The sequence below is a fragment of the Brachyhypopomus gauderio genome, chromosome 1 (genome assembly GCF_052324685.1).
Source record: "Brachyhypopomus gauderio isolate BG-103 chromosome 1, BGAUD_0.2, whole genome shotgun sequence".
Lineage (NCBI taxonomy): Eukaryota > Metazoa > Chordata > Actinopteri > Gymnotiformes > Hypopomidae > Brachyhypopomus > Brachyhypopomus gauderio.
The window spans coordinates 2,569,414-2,589,115 of record NC_135211.1 but is presented as its reverse complement, the minus strand read 5'-3'; the positions used below and the strand labels follow the sequence as shown (position 1 = coordinate 2,589,115).

Genomic DNA, 19,702 nt, shown 5'->3' with positions numbered 1-19,702 from the left:
AGGTATGACACCATGTAAACTGTGCTAATAATATAATTAATATAATAATGTACTAATAATATAATTTATATAATACATATATATATAATAATATAATAATTAAGTAAACAGGTATGACACCATGTAAACTGTGCTAATAATATAATTAATATAATAATGTACTAATAATATAATTTATATAATACATATATATAATAATATAATAATTAAATAAACAGGTATGACACCATGTAAACTGTGCTAATAATATAATTAATATAATAATGTACTAATAATATAATTTATATAATTGTGACGCCGGGGGCTTCGGGACAGAGGCAGCCGGAGACGTGGGTTGGACAGAAGGTGGTTTATTATCCATGGCAACCAGTAACACTCGTAGCGCATAAACAGCACGTAATGCACGGTAAAGCTCATAGCGCATACACTGTAGATGCAAGGTAAAGCTTGTAGCGCATACACTGTAGATGCAAGGTAAAGCTCGTAAGGCATACACTGGAGATGCAAGGTAAAGCTCGTAGCGCATACACTGTGGATGCAAGGTGAAGCTCGTACACACACGGTAGGGACGTGCTGTCAACCAGGGACGCTCGTGTAGCGGCAATGTGCAGCACTGGACCAGACGACCTGCGGGCTTAAGAAGTGCAAAGTAAACAAGAAACAGGTGCTCAGTATGATGGTGATTGCGACTGTGGGAGTGGCTGCGTGCGCGGGGGTGTGTGCTGGGATCGGCTGCTGGCCGGGTTGCGCGCCCTCTGGTGGCGACCCGGCCCCCTCACCGTGACAGAGCCCTCCCCCAAGGACCCCTCCTGTCGACTCCCACGCGGTCTTCCCCGTCGCCGCGGAGCTGGCCGGTCTGGATGTTCCCTGTGGAAGTCGGCGATAAGGGAGGGGCCTACCACTTGAGAGGCCGGTATCCAGGAGCGCTCCTCCGGTCCGTATCCGACCCAGTCCACCAGGTACTGTAAGCCACCTTTTCTGCGCCTCGAGTCCAGTAACCTCTCCACGAGGTACGCGGGTCCGTCCGACAACTGCAGCGGCGAGGGCGGCCGTGACGTCGAGGCCTCCTCCAATGCACCTGCTCTGTATGGCTTGAGAGCGGACACATGAAATGCACGCGACACACGTCTGTCTTCGGGCAGACTGATGCGGTAAGTAACTGGGTTAAGCCGCCTCAAGATGACGTACGGGCCGGCATATCTCTCCCCCAGTTTATCTCTCCTGCCCAGGCGTCCATCTTCAGTGGAGACCCACACCTTATCCCCTACCTGATAAGATGGGGTCTCTCCCCTCCGACGGTCGGCTTTCCACTTGAATCGCCGGATCGCCTCTCTCAACCGCTGATGGGTGTCCTCCCACACCCGCTCGCTCCTCTTGCACCACTCCTCGACGATGGGCTGGTCTGAGGACGCGGCGTTCCAAGGATAGAGCGGCGGCTGGCGACCGAGCACGCACTCGAACGGTGTCATCCCCGTGCTGGAATGTGTGAGGGAGTTCTGTGCGTACTCGGCCCAGGGCAGAAGGGCGCACCATGTGTCCGTGTGCTCGCTGCAGTACGCGCGCAGGAACTTTCCCACCTCCTGGTTCGCTCGCTCCACCTGTCCGTTAGCCTGCGGTTGGTAACCAGAGGTTAGGCTAACCGTGATGTTGAGCTTGGATAGGAACTCCCGCCACACACGCGAGGTGAACTGCGGTCCCCTGTCCGACACGATATCCTCAGGCAGACCGAACTGCCGGAATATGTGCCGAAACAAGAGATCCGCAGTCTCCCAAGCGGTGGGCAGGCCCCGCAGGGGAAGGAAGCGAACCATCTTCGAGAACCGGTCTATTACCACCATGATGACCGTGTTCTCCTCGGACGGGGGGAGGTCCGTGACAAAGTCCAAAGCGATGTGCGTCCATGGTTGCTTGGGTGCAGGGAGAGGGAGGAGCTTACCCGCAGGAGGAGTGTGTGGCACCTTGCACCGCGCACACACCGCGCAGGACGCCACCTGCTGCAGTACGTCCCGGTGCAGCCCCAGCCACCAGTAGCGAGCCCCCAACAACTGAGCCGTTTTTGACACCCCTGGGTGCCCCGTCCCCACTGACGTATGAGCCCAGCTGATGAGGGCACTACGGTGCGCGGGGGGAACGTACTTACGGTGCGGCGGGCAACCTGGATGCGGGTTCGCTGCCTCGATCTCCCGATCGATCTGCCACTCCAAAGCTCCCACGACGCACTCAGGCGTAAGCACCGGCTCTTCGCTTGTCGACTCCGTACTGCCAGGAAAGGACCTAGATAGCGCATCCACACGCTGGTTCTTCTCTCCTGGCCGGTATGTCACCTGGAACTTGAAACGAGAGAAATACAGAGACCACCTGGCTTGACGGGCGTTCATCCGTTTTGTGGTCCTGATATATTCCAGGTTTTTGTGGTCAGTAAGCACGGTGAATGGATGCTTATCTCCCTCCAGCCAGTGTCTCCACTCACCGAACGCCTTCCGCATAGCCAACAACTCACGGTCTCCCACCCCGTAGTTGCGCTCGGCGGCGGTGAGCTTCTTAGAGTAGAAGGCTATGGGACGAAGGGAGCTATGCTTTTTCGGCCGTTGTGATAACACCGCGCCTACTCCCACGTTCGACGCGTCTACCTCCACTATAAAGGGACGGTTAGGATCCGGTTGGTGCAGAACCGGCGCGACAAACGCTTGCTTCAGCTGGTTGAACGCTTTCGTCGACCTCTCTGTCCAGCGAAGCTTAACTCCTCCCCCTCTCAGCATGTCAGTAAGGGGCTCTGCGATCGGACCATATGCGCGAATGAACCGCCTGTAGAAATTCGCGAAGCCCAGAAATCTCTGCAGCTCGCGCCGTGTGTGAGGCTGCGTCCATTTCACGATCGCCTCCACCTTCCTGTGCTGCATGTGCACGGAGCCTGGCCTAATGGTGTAGCCTAGGAAGTTCATCTCGCTGAGATGGAACTCGCACTTCTTGAGCTTGCAAAACAACCGATTGCGCAAGAGCGTGCCCAGAACTGCCCGTACATCACGCACATGTTGGTCGTGGGAGGGAGAATAGATCAGGATGTCATCGATGTAAGCGACAACGCATCTATTCAAATACTCCCTTAAGACCTCATTAATGAACGCCTGGAAGAACGACGGAGCAGACGCCAAGCCATAAGGCAAGACGCGATACTCGTAGTGCCCCGTAGAGGTACTAAACGCCGTCTTTCATTCATCACCCTCGCGTACGCGAATAAGGTTGTAGGCGCTGCGCAGATCTAGTTTAGTGAAGACTTTAGCCTTCCTTAACTGCTCCAGCGCCGACGGCACTAGAGGCAGCGGGTAGGCAAAGTTCACTAAGAGGGAATTGAGCCCTCGGTAATCTACGCATGGCCTCAGCCCACCGTCTTTCTTCTTTATGAAGAAGACGCTGGCTGAGGCGGGAGAGGTGGAGGGAGTAATATAGCCCTGAGCGAGAGCCTCCTTAACATACTGAGCCATAACCCGCTCCTCTTCCTGAGAAAGTGGATAGATTCGACCGCGCTGTGGCGTAGTACCTGCCTTAAGGGTGATGTGACAGTCCCAGGGTCGGTGAGGTGGTAACTGGGTTGCCTTGGCAGCGCTGAACACCTCCGCTAGATCACGGTACTGAGCGGGAATGACTGGGGCGGAGCTGATGTTAGGGCTCTCAATGCTGGTGGATTGCGCGAACACACGGGAGGGAGACCGGGTGCCCTGTAGAGGCGCCACCCACTTCAGCAGCTTACCCGTGGACCAGTCGATAACGGGGTTGTGGAGTTTAAACCAAGGGAGACCTAATGTGATGGAATAGTGTGTGGAAGGGAGTACAAAAAAACTGATCTGTTCCCTTCGGCCCTGAACGTGCATGGTGACTGGTGCAGTGCGGTGAGAAATAAAACCCCCGCCCACAGGTCGCCCGTCCAGTGCGTGCACGCGTCTCGGCTCCTCGAGTTGGATCAGGGGCACCCTCAGCTGCTCAGCGACGCTCCTCCGCATCAGGTTCCCCGAGGCTCCCGTATCCACTAATGCAAACACAGATAAGGACATCGCCCCGTAAGACACTGACGCTTCCCATGTTAAGAGATTTCCCATCAGAGCGATACTCACCCTAGCCCGCCCCCTCCTCGGACCAGCGGTACGAGTGTGGGGGGGGGGGGGGGGCAGCACCCATCTCCATGGGCTCGGCGGGCGTGGTCTCACGGGGCGGTGTGTGCACGGGAGCCTGCGGGGTAGGAGGAAGCGCCGCTCCTCTGCCTCGCTCCTGCAGCAACCTGTCCATGGTTATGGCCAGGTGCACCATCTGATTCAGGTCCTGTCCCTCGGGCCGACAGCTCAACTCCGCCCTCAGGTCGGGCTTCAACCCCGCCAGGAAGACGTCTGTTTGAGCCGCTTCTCCCCAACCAGTCCTGGCGGCCAGGGTCTGGAACTCCAGAGCGTAGTCTGCGGCGCTTCGGCTTCCCTGCCGTAGCTGTAACAGGCTCTGGCCGCAGACCCTCCCGCGGCTGGGGTGGTTGAAGACCGCCCGCAGCTCGCAAACGAACTGGTCGTAGCTGCGGGTACAGGGCTTCTCCGCGCTGATCTGGGCTGCTCCCCAGTCCAGTGCCTTGCCCTGCAACCTGTTCACCATGAAGCCGACTTTCTCCTTCTCCTCCAGGTGGGGCATGCTGGTAAAATAGAGCTGGCACTGGACCAGGAAGCCCTCACAGCGCTCCGGATCCCCGTTGTAGGGCTCGGGTGGAGGAATCGGCGTTCTTGGCGTCAGAGTGGCTGCGTGCGCGGGGGTGTGTGCTGGGATCGGCTGCTGGCCGGGTTGCGCGCCCTCTGGTGGCGACCCGGCCCCCTCACCGTGACAATAATACATATATATAATAATATAATAATTAAGTAAACAGGTATGACACCATGTAAACTGTGCTAATAATATAATTAATATAATAATGTACTATTAATATAATTTATATATTACATATATATAATAATATAATAATTAAGTAAACAGGTATGACACCATGTAAACTGTGCTAATAATATAATTAATATAATAATGTACTATTAATATAATTTATATAATACATATATATAATAATATAATAATTAAGTAAACAGGTATGACACCATGTAAACTGTGCTAATAATATAATTAATATAATAATGTACTATTAATATAATTTATATAATACATATATATATAATAATATAATAATTAAGTAAACAGGTATGACACCATGTAAACTGTGCTAATAATATAATTAATATAATAATGTACTATTAATATAATTTATATAATACATATATATAATAATATAATAATTAAGTAAACAGGTATGACACCATGTAAACTGTGCTAATCTGTCACAGTGAGGAGGCCGGGCCGCCACCAGAGGGCGTGTGCACCCACACACACACCCACACAACACACTCCCTCTAGCACTAAACCACTCCCTAGGTCCCAATCACCGCAATACTAACACCTGTGTCTTGTTACGTGTTTCACCTTTTTAAGCTCACAGGTCGAGTTGTCCAGTGCTGCACATTCATCTAAGAAAGCTGCTCATCACTGGACCCGCTCTGAGTCATTTGTGCGCTAAGAACCTGATAAGCCTGTTTCTCTTTTTTGTACCTCTGCCTTTGGCTGGTTGTTTTTGGTTCTATTTTCACTTATGGAAAATAAAGAGCACAACGTACACCCTCCGCCTCCGGCCGCCTCTACACCCGCGTTACAGAATGTGCTGCCTGGAGCGTTGGAGATCCTGGTAGACAGCAGGAGGAGCTGCAAAAACTTCCTTTGGTATATATATATATATATATATATATATATATATATATATATATATATATATATATATATATATATACACTTTTATAATGCATATCTACCTAATCTATCATTATTTATGTCAGGAAAACTTTCCTGAAGAACTTATCTTTGCCCAATAGTCCATCATTCCTTAATAATGCACCAGCTTGAAAAGGCAGTATAGTAATTGTTTCTGTAACCCTACAGTGAATTTGCATTGCAGGTGTCTGAGGCTGTCTCCAAATCAGCTCACTACAGCACTAAGCAGTGTTTCAAAAAATGGAAACTTTCACTTGAGATATTGTTAGCGATGTTGTTAGTGATTTAGTATGCGGATTAGGAGGCAATCTGCGTGGGCAAATTGTCGAACGATTCTGACAGGCAAGAATGCAGGACATTAATAAAAAGGTCCAATCAATGCAAAAGCACACACGAATGGCGAATCAAATAACGGACGTATGGTCTCCCTACGACTAGACGACCTCTGACCTGTGCCATCAATGGGTGCAATATAAATATTTGAATTCATTTATTAAAACAACACATTTGGACACAGTGCTTGTGAGTATATGTTTGTGTTAAGCTTGTACGCGTGTTACTGACTAACCTGACTACTGTGTGTGTTACTGCACGTGTGTTACTGACTAACCTGACTACTGTGTGTGTTACTACACGTGTGTTACTGAATAACCTGACTGTGTGTGTTACTACATGTGTGTTACTGATTAACCTGACTACTGTGTGTGTTACTACACGTGTGTTACTGATTAACCTGACTGCTGTGTGTTACTACACGTGTGTTACTGATTAACCTGACTACTGTGTGTGTTACTGCACGTGTGTTACTGATTAACCTGACTACTGTGTGTGTTATTGCACGTGTGTTACTGACGAACCTGACTACTGTGTGTGTTACTGCACGTGTTACTGAGTAACCTGACTACTGTGTGTGTTACTACACGTGTGTTACTGACTAACCTGACTACTGTGTGTGTTACTGCACGTGTTACTGACTTACCTGACTACTGTGTGTGTTACTACACGTCTGTTACTGACTAACCTGACTACTGTGTGTGTTACTACACGTGTGTTACTGACTAACCTGACTACTGTGTGTGTTACTACACGTGTGTTACTGATTAACCTGACTACTGTGTGTGTTATTGCACGTGTGTTACTGACTAACCTGACTACTGTGTGTGTTACTACACATGTGTTACTGACTAACCTGACTACTGTTTGTGTTACTGCACGTGTGTTACTGACTAACCTGACTACTGTGTGTGTTACTGCACGTGTGTTACTGACTAACCTGACTACTGTGTGTGTTACTACACGTGTGTTACTGACTAACCTGACTACTGTGTGTGTTACTGCACGTGTGTTACTGACTAACCTGACTACTGTGTGTGTTACTGCCCGTGTGTTACTGACTAACCTGACTACTGTTTGTGTTACTGCACGTGTGTTACTGACTAACCTGACTACTGTGTGTGTTACTGCACGTGTGTTACTGACTAACCTGACTACTGTTTGTGTTACTGCACGTGTGTTACTGACTAACCTGACTACTGTGTGTGTTACTGCACGTGTTACTGACTAACCTGACTACTGTGTGTGTTACTACACGTGTGTTACTGACTAACCTGACTACTGTTTGTGTTACTGCACGTGTGTTACTGACTAACCTGACTACTGTGTGTGTTACTGCACGTGTGTTACTGACTAACCTGACTACTGTTTGTGTTACTGCACGTGTGTTACTGACTAACCTGACTACTGTTTGTGTTACTGCACGTGTGTTACTGACTAACCTGACTATTGTGTGTGTTACTGCCCGTGTGTTAATGACTAACCTGACTACTGTGTGTGTTACTACACGTGTGTTACTGACTAACCTGACTACTGTGTGTGTTACTGCACGTGTTTTACTGACTAACCTGACTACTGTTTGTGTTACTGCACGTGTGTTACTGACTAACCTGACTACTGTGTGTGTTACTGCACGTGTGTTACTGACTAACCTGACTACTGTTTGTGTTACTGCACGTGTGTTACTGACTAACCTGACTACTGTTTGTGTTACTGCACGTGTGTTACTGACTAACCTGACTACTGTGTGTGTTACTGCCCGTGTGTTACTGACTAACCTGACTACTGTGTGTGTTACTGCATGTGTGTTACTGACTAACCTGACTACTGTTTGTGTTACTGCAGGTGTGTTACTGACTAACCTGACTACTGTGTGTGTTACTGCACGTGTGTTACTGACTAACCTGACTACTGTTTGTGTTACTGCACGTGTGTTACTGACTAACCTGACTACTGTGTGTGTTACTGCCCGAGTGTTACTGACTAACCTGACTACTGTGTGTGTTACTGCACGTGTGTTACTGACTAACCTGACTACTGTTTGTGTTACTGCACGTGTGTTACTGACTAACCTGACTACTGTGTGTGTTACTGCACGTGTTACTGACTAACCTGACTACTGTGTGTGTTACTACATGTGTGTTACTGACTAACCTGACTACTGTTTGTGTTACTGCACGTGTGTTACTGACTAACCTGACTACTGTGTGTGTTACTGCACGTGTGTTACTGACTAACCTGACTACTGTTTGTGTTACTGCACGTGTGTTACTGACTAACCTGACTACTGTTTGTGTTACTGCACGTGTGTTACTGACTAACCTGACTATTGTGTGTGTTACTGCCCGTGTGTTAATGACTAACCTGACTACTGTGTGTGTTACTACACGTGTGTTACTGACTAACCTGACTACTGTGTGTGTTACTGCACGTGTTTTACTGACTAACCTGACTACTGTTTGTGTTACTGCACGTGTGTTACTGACTAACCTGACTACTGTGTGTGTTACTGCACGTGTGTTACTGACTAACCTGACTACTGTTTGTGTTACTGCACGTGTGTTACTGACTAACCTGACTACTGTTTGTGTTACTGCACGTGTGTTACTGACTAACCTGACTACTGTGTGTGTTACTGCCCGTGTGTTACTGACTAACCTGACTACTGTGTGTGTTACTGCACGTGTGTTACTGACTAACCTGACTACTGTGTGTGTTACTGCACGTGTGTTACTGACTAACCTGACTACTGTGTGTGTTACTGCACGTGTTACTGACTAACCTGACTACTGTGTGTGTTACTACACGTGTGTTACTGACTAACCTGACTACTGTGTGTGTTACTGCACGTGTGTTACTGACTAACCTGACTACTGTGTGTGTTACTGCCCGTGTGTTACTGACTAACCTGACTACTGTGTGTGTTACTGCCCGTGTGTTACTGACTAACCTGACTACTGTGTGTGTTACTGCATGTGTGTTACTGACTAACCTGACTACTGTTTGTGTTACTGCACGTGTGTTACTGACTAACCTGACTACTGTGTGTGTTACTGCACGTGTTACTGACTAACCTGACTACTGTGTGTGTTACTACACGTGTGTTACTGACTAACCTGACTACTGTGTGTGTTACTGCACGTGTGTTACTGACTAACCTGACTACTGTGTGTGTTACTGCCCGTGTGTTACTGACTAACCTGACTACTGTGTGTGTTACTGCACGTGTGTTACTGACTAACCTGACTACTGTGTGTGTTACTGCCCGTGTGTTACTGACTAACCTGACTACTGTTTGTGTTACTGCACGTGTGTTACTGACTAACCTGACTACTGTGTGTGTTACTGCACGTGTGTTACTGACTAACCTGAATACTGTTTGTGTTACTGCACGTGTGTTACTGACTAACCTGACTACTGTTTGTGTTACTGCACGTGTGTTACTGACTAACCTGACTATTGTGTGTGTTACTGCACGTGTGTTAATGACTAACCTGACTATTGTGTGTGTTACTACACGTGTTACTGACTAACCTGACTACTGTGTGTGTTACTGCACGTGTGTTACTGACTAACCTGACTACTGTTTGTGTTACTGCACGTGTGTTACTGACTAACCTGACTACTGTGTGTGTTACTGCACGTGTGTTACTGACTAACCTGACTACTGTTTGTGTTACTGCACGTGTGTTACTGACTAACCTGACTACTGTTTGTGTTACTGCACGTGTGTTACTGACTAACCTGACTACTGTCTGTGTTACTGCACGTGTGTTACTGACTAACTCGACTACTGTTTGTGTTACTGCACGTGTGTTACTGACTAACCTGACTATTGTGTGTGTTACTACACGTGTGTTACTGACTAACCTGACTACTGTGTGTGTTACTACACGTGTGTTACTGACTAACCTGACTACTGTGTGCGTTACTACACGTGTGTTACTGACTAACCTGACTACTGTGTGTGTTACTACACGTGTGTTACTGACTAACCTGACTACTGTGTGTGTTACTACACGTGTGATACTGACTAACCTGACTACTGTGTGTGTTACTACACGTGTGTTACTGACTAACCTGACTACTGTGTGTTACTGCACGTGTGTTACTGACTAACCTGACTACTGTGTGTGTTACTGACTAACCTGACTACTGTTTGTGTTACTGCACGTGTGTTACTGACTAACCTGACTACTGTGTGTGTTACTACACGTGTGTTACTGACTAACCTGACTGTGTGTGTTACTGCACGTGTGTTACTGACAAACTGACTACTGTGTGTGTTACTACACGTGTGTTACTGACTAACCTGACTACTGTGTGTGTTACTACATGTGTGTTACTGACTAACCTGACTGTGTGTGTTACTGCACGTGTGTTACTGACTAACCTGACAACTGTGTTTGTTACTGCACGTGTGTTACAGACTAACCTGACTACTGTGTGTGTTACTGCACGTGTGTTACTGATTAACCTGACTACTGTGTGTGTTACTACACGTGTGTTACTGACTAACCTGACTACTGTGTGTGTTACTGCACGTGTGTTACTGACTAACCTGACTACTGTATGTGTTACTGCACGTGTGTTACTGACTAACCTGACTACTGTGTGTGTTACTACACGTGTGTTACTGACTAACCTGACTGTGTGTGTTACTGCACGTGTGTTACTGACTAACCTGACTACTGTGTGTGTTACTGCACGTGTGTTACTGATTAACCTGACTACTGTGTGTGTTACTACACGTGTGTTACTGACTAACCTGACTACTGTGTGTGTTACTGCATGTGTGTTACTGACTAACCTGACTACTGTTTGTGTTACTGCACGTGTGTTACTGACTAACCTGACTACTGTGTGTGTTACTGCACGTGTGTTACTGACTAACCTGACTACTGTTTGTGTTACTGCACGTGTGTTACTGACTAACCTGACTACTGTTTGTGTTACTGCCCGTGTGTTACTGACTAACCTGACTACTGTGTGTGTTACTACACGTGTGTTACTGACTAACCTGACTACTGTGTGTGTTACTACACGTGTGTTACTGACTAACCTGACTACTGTGTATGTTACTGCACGTGTGTTACTGATTAACCTGACTACTGTGTGTGTTACTGCACGTGTGTTACTGACTAACCGGACTACTGTGTGTGTTACTGCACGTGTGTTACTGACTAACCTGACTACTGTTTGTGTTACTGCACGTGTGTTACTGACTAACCTGACTACTGTGTGTGTTACTGCACGTGTGTTACTGACTAACCTGACTATTGTTTGTGTTACTGCACGTGTGTTACTGACTAACCTGACTACTGTGTGTGTTACTGCCCGTGTGTTACTGACTAACCTGACTACTGTGTGTGTTACTACACGTGTGTTACTGACTAACCTGACTACTGTGTGTGTTACTGCCCGTGTGTTACTGACTAACCTGACTACTGTGTGTGTTACTACACGTGTGATACTGACTAACCTGACTACTGTGTGTGTTACTAATCAAATCAAATCAAATCAAAGTTTATTTGTATAGCGCTTTTCACAACACATGTCACAAAGCGCTTTACAGGATTTAAAAGGTTAACAATACTATGGGTCCAGAACCCTAATGAGCAAGCCAAAGGCGACAGTGGCGAGGAAAAACTCCCTATGATGGTGGGGAATAGGAAGAAACCTCGGGAGAACCAAGACTCAAAAGGGAACCCATCCTCCATTGGGCGGCCCGTTAACACACAAATTACACAAAATACAGACAAATACACAAGCCACACACAAATCACACAATCAGACTAAGTAAAGGTAAAAATGAAAGTTCTGGGTTTTGATATTGTCATTGTAAATGTCTGTTGATGAACGCCAGGCTTTCATTCCATGTCGGAGCAGCGATGCTGGTATTGTAGGCTCCGACTGCAGTGTTACTCTCCAGGTGAACCTTGGAGAAAAGATACGAGATGTAGTAAATATGTAACAAATTAATCAAAGGCCAAACTAAACAGATGAGTCTTTAATCGAGTTTTAAACATTGAGACTGTGTCTGAGTCCCGAATAGAGGCAGGAAGATTATTCCACAATTGTGGAGCTTTAAAAGAAAAGGCTCTTCCACCTGCTGTGATCTTTTTGATCCTAGGAACAGTTAATAACCCTGCGTCCTGTGAGCGAAGTGAACGCGCTGGGTTATATTGTTCAATAAGTTCACTAAGATAGTCTGGAGCTAAGCCATGCAGCGTTTTATATGTTAATAAAAGTATTTTATAGTCAATACGGAATCTAATTGGCAGCCAGTGTAATGACGATAGTACGGGACTAATGTGATCAAACTTTTTAGTTTTTGTTAAAACTCGTGCTGCTGCGTTCTGAACCAGCTGGAGTTTGTTTATCGATTTACCAGAACATCCAGCTAAGAGACTGTTGCAATAGTCTAAACGAGAGGATATGAATGCATGGATTAGTTTTTCTGCATCACTAGTATTTAATATGTTTCTAATTTTGGCAATGTTGCGCAAGTGAAAGAACGCTACCCTAGTTATATTATTAATATGTGTATTGAACGAGAGATCTGGGTCTATTGTGACGCCCAAGTTCTTTACCTCTGCGCTGGGGGTTATAGTAAAAGAATGTAGATTCAATGCTACATTATGTATCTTGTCTCTCGCAGCCCTAGACCCAACTATTATTAATTCTGTTTTATCGGGATTTAGTGCTAGAAAGTTACACGCCATCCAATGTTTAATCTCTTCTACACATTTCTCTATTTTACTGTTTGCGCCTAAATCATCGGGTTTTGCCGATAAATATAGCTGAGTGTCGTCTGCGTAGGAATGGAAACTGATGTCGTGCTTATGCATAATCTCGCCTAGGGGTAACATGTACAGTGTGAATAGAAGTGGTCCTAGGACTGTCCCTTGTGGGACACCGTATTTAACCTGCACAGATTTAGAGGTTTTATTATTAACACTTACACATTGGAAGCGGTCAGTCAAATATGATCTAAACCAGGAGAGTGCGACTCCTTTAATACCTACCGTGTTTTCTAGTCTATCCAGCAAAATGTTGTGGTCTACAGTATCAAAAGCTGCACTAAGATCTAACAGTACAAGGAACGAGACTAGCCCATTATCGGCCGATATTAGTAAATCATTCACTACCCTGAGTAAAGCTGTTTCAGTGCTGTGGTTTGGTCTAAATCCTGATTGGAACTTTTCATGGATACTATTTGATTGGAGATGGTGGTTTAACTGATTGGAAACTGCTTTTTCTAAAATTTTAGAGATAAATGGGAGATTAGAAATGGGTCTATAGTTGGCTAGAATCTGCGGATCTAGATTCTGTTTTTTAATCAAGGGTCTAATTACGGCGCATTTTAATTGTTTGGGCACGTACCCTAGGTTAAGGGAACAGTTAATCATATTAAGTAAGGGCCCTGCAATGGCTGGGAGTAGGTCTTTAAATAGACGGGTTGGAACTGGGTCGAATATACATGATGTAGGCTTAGATGAATTAATCAGTGTTGTGAGCTCTTTTTGCGATATAGGATCGAAGACATTTAGCTCGGTAATATTTTTGGATGCATAGTTACTAATAACTAAACTACTGGGGTTGGATTGGAGGTTAGGCTGCAATGTATTATGACTCTGTAGTCGGATATTATCTATTTTATTATTAAAAAAGTTTAAAAATTCATCGCTAGTGTGTGTAAGTGTTGTATTAGAACTAGTGTCGTTGATATTTCTTGTTAGTTTTGATACAGTCGCGAAGAGAAATCTAGGGTTATTTTTGTTGTTTTCTATTAGTGTGGAATAGTATGCGGCTCTAGCTTTTATTAAGGCATGTTTGTATTTGACTATGGCGTCTTTCCATGTGATTCTAAACACTTCTAGTGAGGTGGATCTCCATTTTCGCTCCGCTGCTCGAGCTGCCTGTTTTAGAAGACGGGTGTGGTCGTCATACCATGGTGCAAGCTTTTTCTCCCTAATTAATTTTGTTTTAACTGGAGCTACACTGTCTAAGGTATTGCTGAGTGTGTAATAAAACTGTTGTGTTGCCTGTTCTAATTCATTGGGCTGCAGTGGCATAGTGTTCGGTAGCTCTGGTAGTAAGTTTATAAATGTTGCTGCAGTGTCGGATGTGATAGTGCGCATGGTTTTTGTATGGCGCATCTGATGTACATCGTATAAAGCCATTTCATATATTAGTAGGGAATGATCTGAAATGGCGTCATTTTGGGGGATGACTGCCAAATGTTCTATGTTTAATCCGTAAGTAAGTATTAAGTCTAAGGTGTGTTTACAGCGGTGGGTAGGCCCTGTCACATTTTGGGCTATACCTACTGAATCTAGTATGGAGTCGAACGCGATTTTCAGTGGGTCTGATTCATTTTCATAATGAATGTTGAAATCACCCACAATTACAAATCTCTCGATGGTTAAGACTATTTCCGAAAGAAACTCAGCAAATTCCTTAAGAAATTCTGAGTAAGGACCCGGCGGTCGATAGATGGTCACTAGTTTAAGCTTTGTTTTATTGCCTATAAGATTATTGCCTATTTCACCTATCAGAGCCTCGAATGAGTTAATAGAGGTGGTTGGTTTTACAGTAAAACCTATATCTATGTCATATATTGTGGCTACTCCACCTCCACGCCCTGTGATACGGGGCTGATGAACATAACTGTATCCAGGAGGAGCTGCTTCATTAAAACTTACATATTCGTCCACTCTAGCCCATGTCTCTGTTAAACAGAGTGCATTTAGTCTGTTATCTGTGATTATTTCGTTTACTATCACAGCTTTTGATGCAAGCGATCTAATGTTTAAAAGTCCTAGCCTTAGCTTAATATTGCTGCTTACTTCGCGTTGATTATTTAATTTAATTTTAATTAGATTTTTAAAACATATCGCCCTGTTATTCTTATACCTGCCACGGCTAACAGACACAGTCTCAATGGTTTGGTAGTTAGGGAAGTAAGTTCTACTTAGCTGATTTGCGTGGTTTGTTGTGGCTGGTCAGGCTCGGCGTAGCACGTCCTCGATGTTCCGGGAGAGGACTGCCGAGCCTAGGCGACTGGGGTGAAGTCCATCTCGGCGGTAGAGTGACGGACGCTCACGGAAACTCTCCCAGTTGTCGACGTAGTCCACGCCGACGCTGCCACAGGTGTCCCGGAGCCAGCTGTGGAGACAGAAAAGACGGCTAAACAACTCGCACCCTCGCCGGAATGTTGGAAGCGGACCGGAGACAACAAGCCTGGCCGACGTCTTCTTCCGTGCGGTGTCCAGAAGCGAGCGGTAGTGGTCCTTCAGGATCTCGCTGCGCCGGGCGAAGGTGTCGACAGCCCCCACGTGAAGGACGACGGTGCCGAAGTCATCTCGCTGCTTCAGCGCCGAGGGAAGCCGCCTGGCCACGTCCAGGACACGAGCGCCTGGAAAACAGGACACAGTGGGGTTTCTCTTTGACCCTGGCAGATCGACCTTCAAGTGTCGTGTAATCGAGTCGCCGATAACGAGGATACCGCCTTTATTCTTCTTTGGTGCCGGCGCTGGTGAGGGCGAGGTGGAGGACCCGGAGCTGAGCACCTCGAACGGGTTCGCAGAGGAGAAGTCCGGCTGAGGTAGGGGTGACGACGCCGGCTGCCTTCCGCGTCCTCGCTGGCGCTCCCAGCCTGGAGCACGGGTCAAGATGGCGGTCGCGCTGAGCCGCCGTGACGAGGGAGTGGAGACGGCCGAGTAGGCAGCGTCGCGGGCGGCCTCGAGCCTGGTCTTCTCCTGGGTGAGCTCCGCTTGCTTCTCCAGAAGACGCTCGATCTGTCGACCCAACTTCTCCAGCTCCGAGCCGAGCTTGACGAGAGCCCGTTCCTCCGCGGTAGCCATGAAAAACAGGGGAGACCAAACAGAGGGAGAAAGAGAGAAACAGAGGGAGAGAACAGAGGGAGAGAACAGAAGGAGGGAACAGAAATTAGATAAAATAATTAGATGTCGGTAAATGTATTACACTGATTTAGAATCGTAGTGTTTAATGTAAGTGTATTAGGCTATAGCTAAGCTATGCTAATTTGATAGTGAATCAGCGTTTGCGTGCGAGCGTGCTGCCGTGCGTCGTGAAGACAGGAAGCAGGAAGCCGTTTCTACACGTTTGTTACTGACTAACCTGACTGTGTGTGTTACTGCACGTGTGTTACTGACTAACCTGACGACTGTGTGTGTTACTGCACGTGTGTTACTGATTAAAGGTTGAGGACCTGTTGGACATCTTTCAGTCTACCTTTGTAAAGGACGCTACAGGTAACCCCAGGGTGTTACCTTCCCTCACATGCTGCCCCGATGACTACACTGCAGATGGTGTCGCTCTTCAGTGCAGAACTTATTTCCAATTCCTGACATGCCCAACACCCCCTGAACAAACACTTGTTCTATTTATGAGATCTGGACTGTGGCTGGTTTCCTTAAGCTTATGCAGACCATGTTTGCCAGTGTTAACACCAAGCCAGACTATACCAGACTATACACACGGCAGGGAGATCTTGGATGTTAACACTCATTGGGGGGGCGGGGTGGTCATGGAGCCTCCAGACCCAAAACCTACAGCCACGAGAGAGAGGAGAGGCCTGCACCCGTGTTAAACACATTGCTTATGTAGTGCGTGTAGTTTGTCAGAATTGGAAAAATCCAGATTAGATGGCCTGTATTTGGGATTGATTCAGAACCTGGATCTAAAGCACAAAAGCACAAATGCCTCTTATGCAGCGTTGCGTCTCCACGTAAACAAAGCCTTGTGAGAGGATCGTCAGGCTAGAAGGGTGTCATGGAAATTCTCCGTCACAACAACAAGGGCTTCATTTACTGCAATAATACACAATTACAGTTTTTCTCAGTCGACTTGGTTAATTTCTCAGATCAGAATATAAATTCTCAAAACTGTTCATTCAATCTCCCCATCTTCTTGTCACTTGTGCACATCATAATTGCATTTCTCATTGTTTCACATTTTGCTAATGCTTTTATACATTTTGCAAATAGTCATGGACAATTGTCTGTTGTTTTTTACGTTATCAATTGCTTATGTCATGTTTATCAAAATGTGTTGTACGGATTGTCTGTTGAATTGTCTTACCCTCCAAAACATTTAGTCTTTAGGTCATCGCCTAGGTCATTACATGCAAAAGTGCTGAACATGTTGTCATAATCTCTAAGGCATCATTTTACTTTTTTTGTTATATTGGTAATTCTATCCTAACTTGATAAAATTATTAACAGGAGAACATTCAGTTACAGTAAGAAAGGGAATTTGTGAAGGTTTAGATCAACCAATGGTCTCAACCACAGGTCAGAGATGCGTCTCATGAACCTTTACTGTAATTGGCAAACATTTATAGACGCTAAACACTGCAGTATCACAAAGTCTCATAATGGAAACACGTGGCCATGTACAGAGTGAACAGCCAAGAAGAGGAGTAAGACTGTGTGGTGTAGAGGAGTAAGGCTGTGTGGTGTAGAGGGGTGAGACTGTGGTGTAGAGGGGTAAGACTGTGTGGTGTAGAGGGGTAAGGCTGTGTGGTGTAGAGGGGTAAGACTGTGTGGTGTAGAGGAGTAAGACTGTGTGGTGTAGAGGGGTAAGACTGTGGTGTAGAGGGGTAAGACTGTGTGGTGTAGAGGAGTAAGACTGTGGTGTAGAGGGGTAAGACTGTGTGGTGTAGAGGGGTAAGACTGTGTGGTGTAGAGGAGTAAGACTGTGTGGTGTAGAGGAGTAAGACTGTGTGGTGTAGAGGGGTAAGACTGTGGTGTAGAGGGGTAAGACTGTGGTGTAGAGGAGTAAGACTGTGTGGTGTAGAGGGGTAAGACTGTGTGGTGTAGAGGGATAAGGCTGTGTGGTGTAGAGGGGTAAGACTGTGTGGTGTAGAGGGGTAAGGCTATGTGGTGTAGAGGGGTAAGACTGTGGTGTAGAGGGGTAAGACTGTGGTGTAGAGGAGTAAGACTGTGTGGTGTAGAGGGGTAAGACTGTGTGGTGTAGAGGGGTAAGACTGTGTGGTGTAGAGGAGTAAGACTGTGTGGTGTAGAGGGGTAAGACTGTGGTGTAGAGGGGTAAGACTGTGTGGTGTAGAGGAGTAAGACTGTGTGGTGTAGAGAGGTAAGACTGGTGTAGAGGGGTAAGGCTGTGTGGTGTAGAGGAGTAAGACTGTGTGGTGTAGAGGGGTAAGACTGTGTGGTGTAGAGGGGTAAGACAGTAGTGTAGAGGATAAGACTGTGGTGTAAGGCTGAGGGGACAAACAGTGAAATAAGGGCAACAATTGTGGACCAAGTTTTACATGTAAGTCATGGTCTCAAAATGACTGCATCTGGTCTCTGGGGATTCCAGTCCAAATTCTTGCTATCAGTCTCCCACATACAGTGATGTGTAACTTTGTGTTCTGTGTAAGTTTGTATTTTGTGTGTAACACATGTTGTTTCATTTGATATACCACGGAATGTGCAGCATTCTTGAAATCAAAAGCTTAGCTAGTTGCCATCAGAATATACAGTCTGCACTGACTGTGACTTATAGTTGCACTGACAACATGACTGAGTATTTTGACTGCCTTGTTCATAGGCAATGGCACTGTAAGTACCATGCTAAACCAGCAGGTGGCAGTACCACTGGCAACACATTGAACTAGCTTGCTTTGACGGAAGAAAGGGAGGCTCCGTCATTTCTCTCCCTCTTCGGTAAAACCATGGCTGTGTTCGAAATAGCCTACTACATACTACTGGTGTACTGATCGAGCCCCAAATCAGTATGTCGTATGCAGTATGTGACCAAAATGAAAATTTCCAGTACGCGAAACATACCCGGATGACCTACTTCCGCAAAATATTCCAGTACGCAAACAGAGCTATCTTAGTGGTGTACTGCATCCCATCATGCAACGCTACGATCACGTGACCCCGTAGTGTGCTTTGCTTTTGTCGCATACTGGAAACTGTACTGCATACTACTACGAGGACCAGTATGCAGTATCCAGTATATACTGAGTCCAGTATGCAGTATCCAGTATGTAGTAGTCTATTTTGAACAGAGCCCATGCGAACTTTGGTACGACTAACAGCAAATGGCTGAAAGTCGTATTACTTCATCAACGAGCCCAAATTACGATTCGGTTTGGTTCATTTCTCAGATCAGAATTGAAATTCTCAAAACTGTTCATTCAGTCTCCACATCTCCTTGTCACTTGTGCACATCATAATTGCATTTCTCCTTGTGTTTAACAATGCTTTTGTACATGGACATGGACATGGACAGTTGTCTGTTGTTTTTTACATTATTAGTTGCTTTTGACATGTTTATCAAAATGTGTTGTACGGATTGTCTGTTGAATTGTCTTACCCTCCAAAACATTTAGTCTTTAGGTCATCGCCTAGGTCATAATATGCAAAAGTGCTGAACATGTCATAATCTCTAAGGCATCATTTTACATTTATTTATTTAGTTTATTTTTTTGTTACATTTTGGTAATTTATCCTAATTTGATTAAATTGTATGGAAGCCCATTCCTGCCACC

General features: G+C 46.1%; 1 protein-coding gene across 3 annotated transcripts; it reads right to left on the bottom strand.

The window, feature by feature from the left end:
- Positions 1-11,681: 11,681 nt before the first annotated feature.
- On the bottom strand, positions 11,682-16,249 carry LOC143516208 (uncharacterized). 3 transcript variants are annotated; one of them, XM_077007864.1, is made up of 2 exons: positions 15,427-16,249; positions 11,682-15,342 (listed from the first exon to the last, which is right to left on the bottom strand). In XM_077007864.1, exons 1-2 carry the CDS (start codon positions 16,038-16,040, stop codon positions 15,180-15,182), a joined length of 777 nt encoding a protein of 258 aa, XP_076863979.1. In that variant the 5' UTR covers positions 16,041-16,249; the 3' UTR covers positions 11,682-15,179. The 3 variants fall into 3 exon arrangements, with proteins under 3 accessions (XP_076863979.1, XP_076863920.1, XP_076864039.1); XM_077007805.1 differs by having other exon boundaries at positions 11,682-12,109; positions 15,149-16,246; XM_077007924.1 differs by having other exon boundaries at positions 11,682-15,592; positions 15,683-16,246.
- Between the last annotated feature and the right edge of the window lie 3,453 nt (positions 16,250-19,702).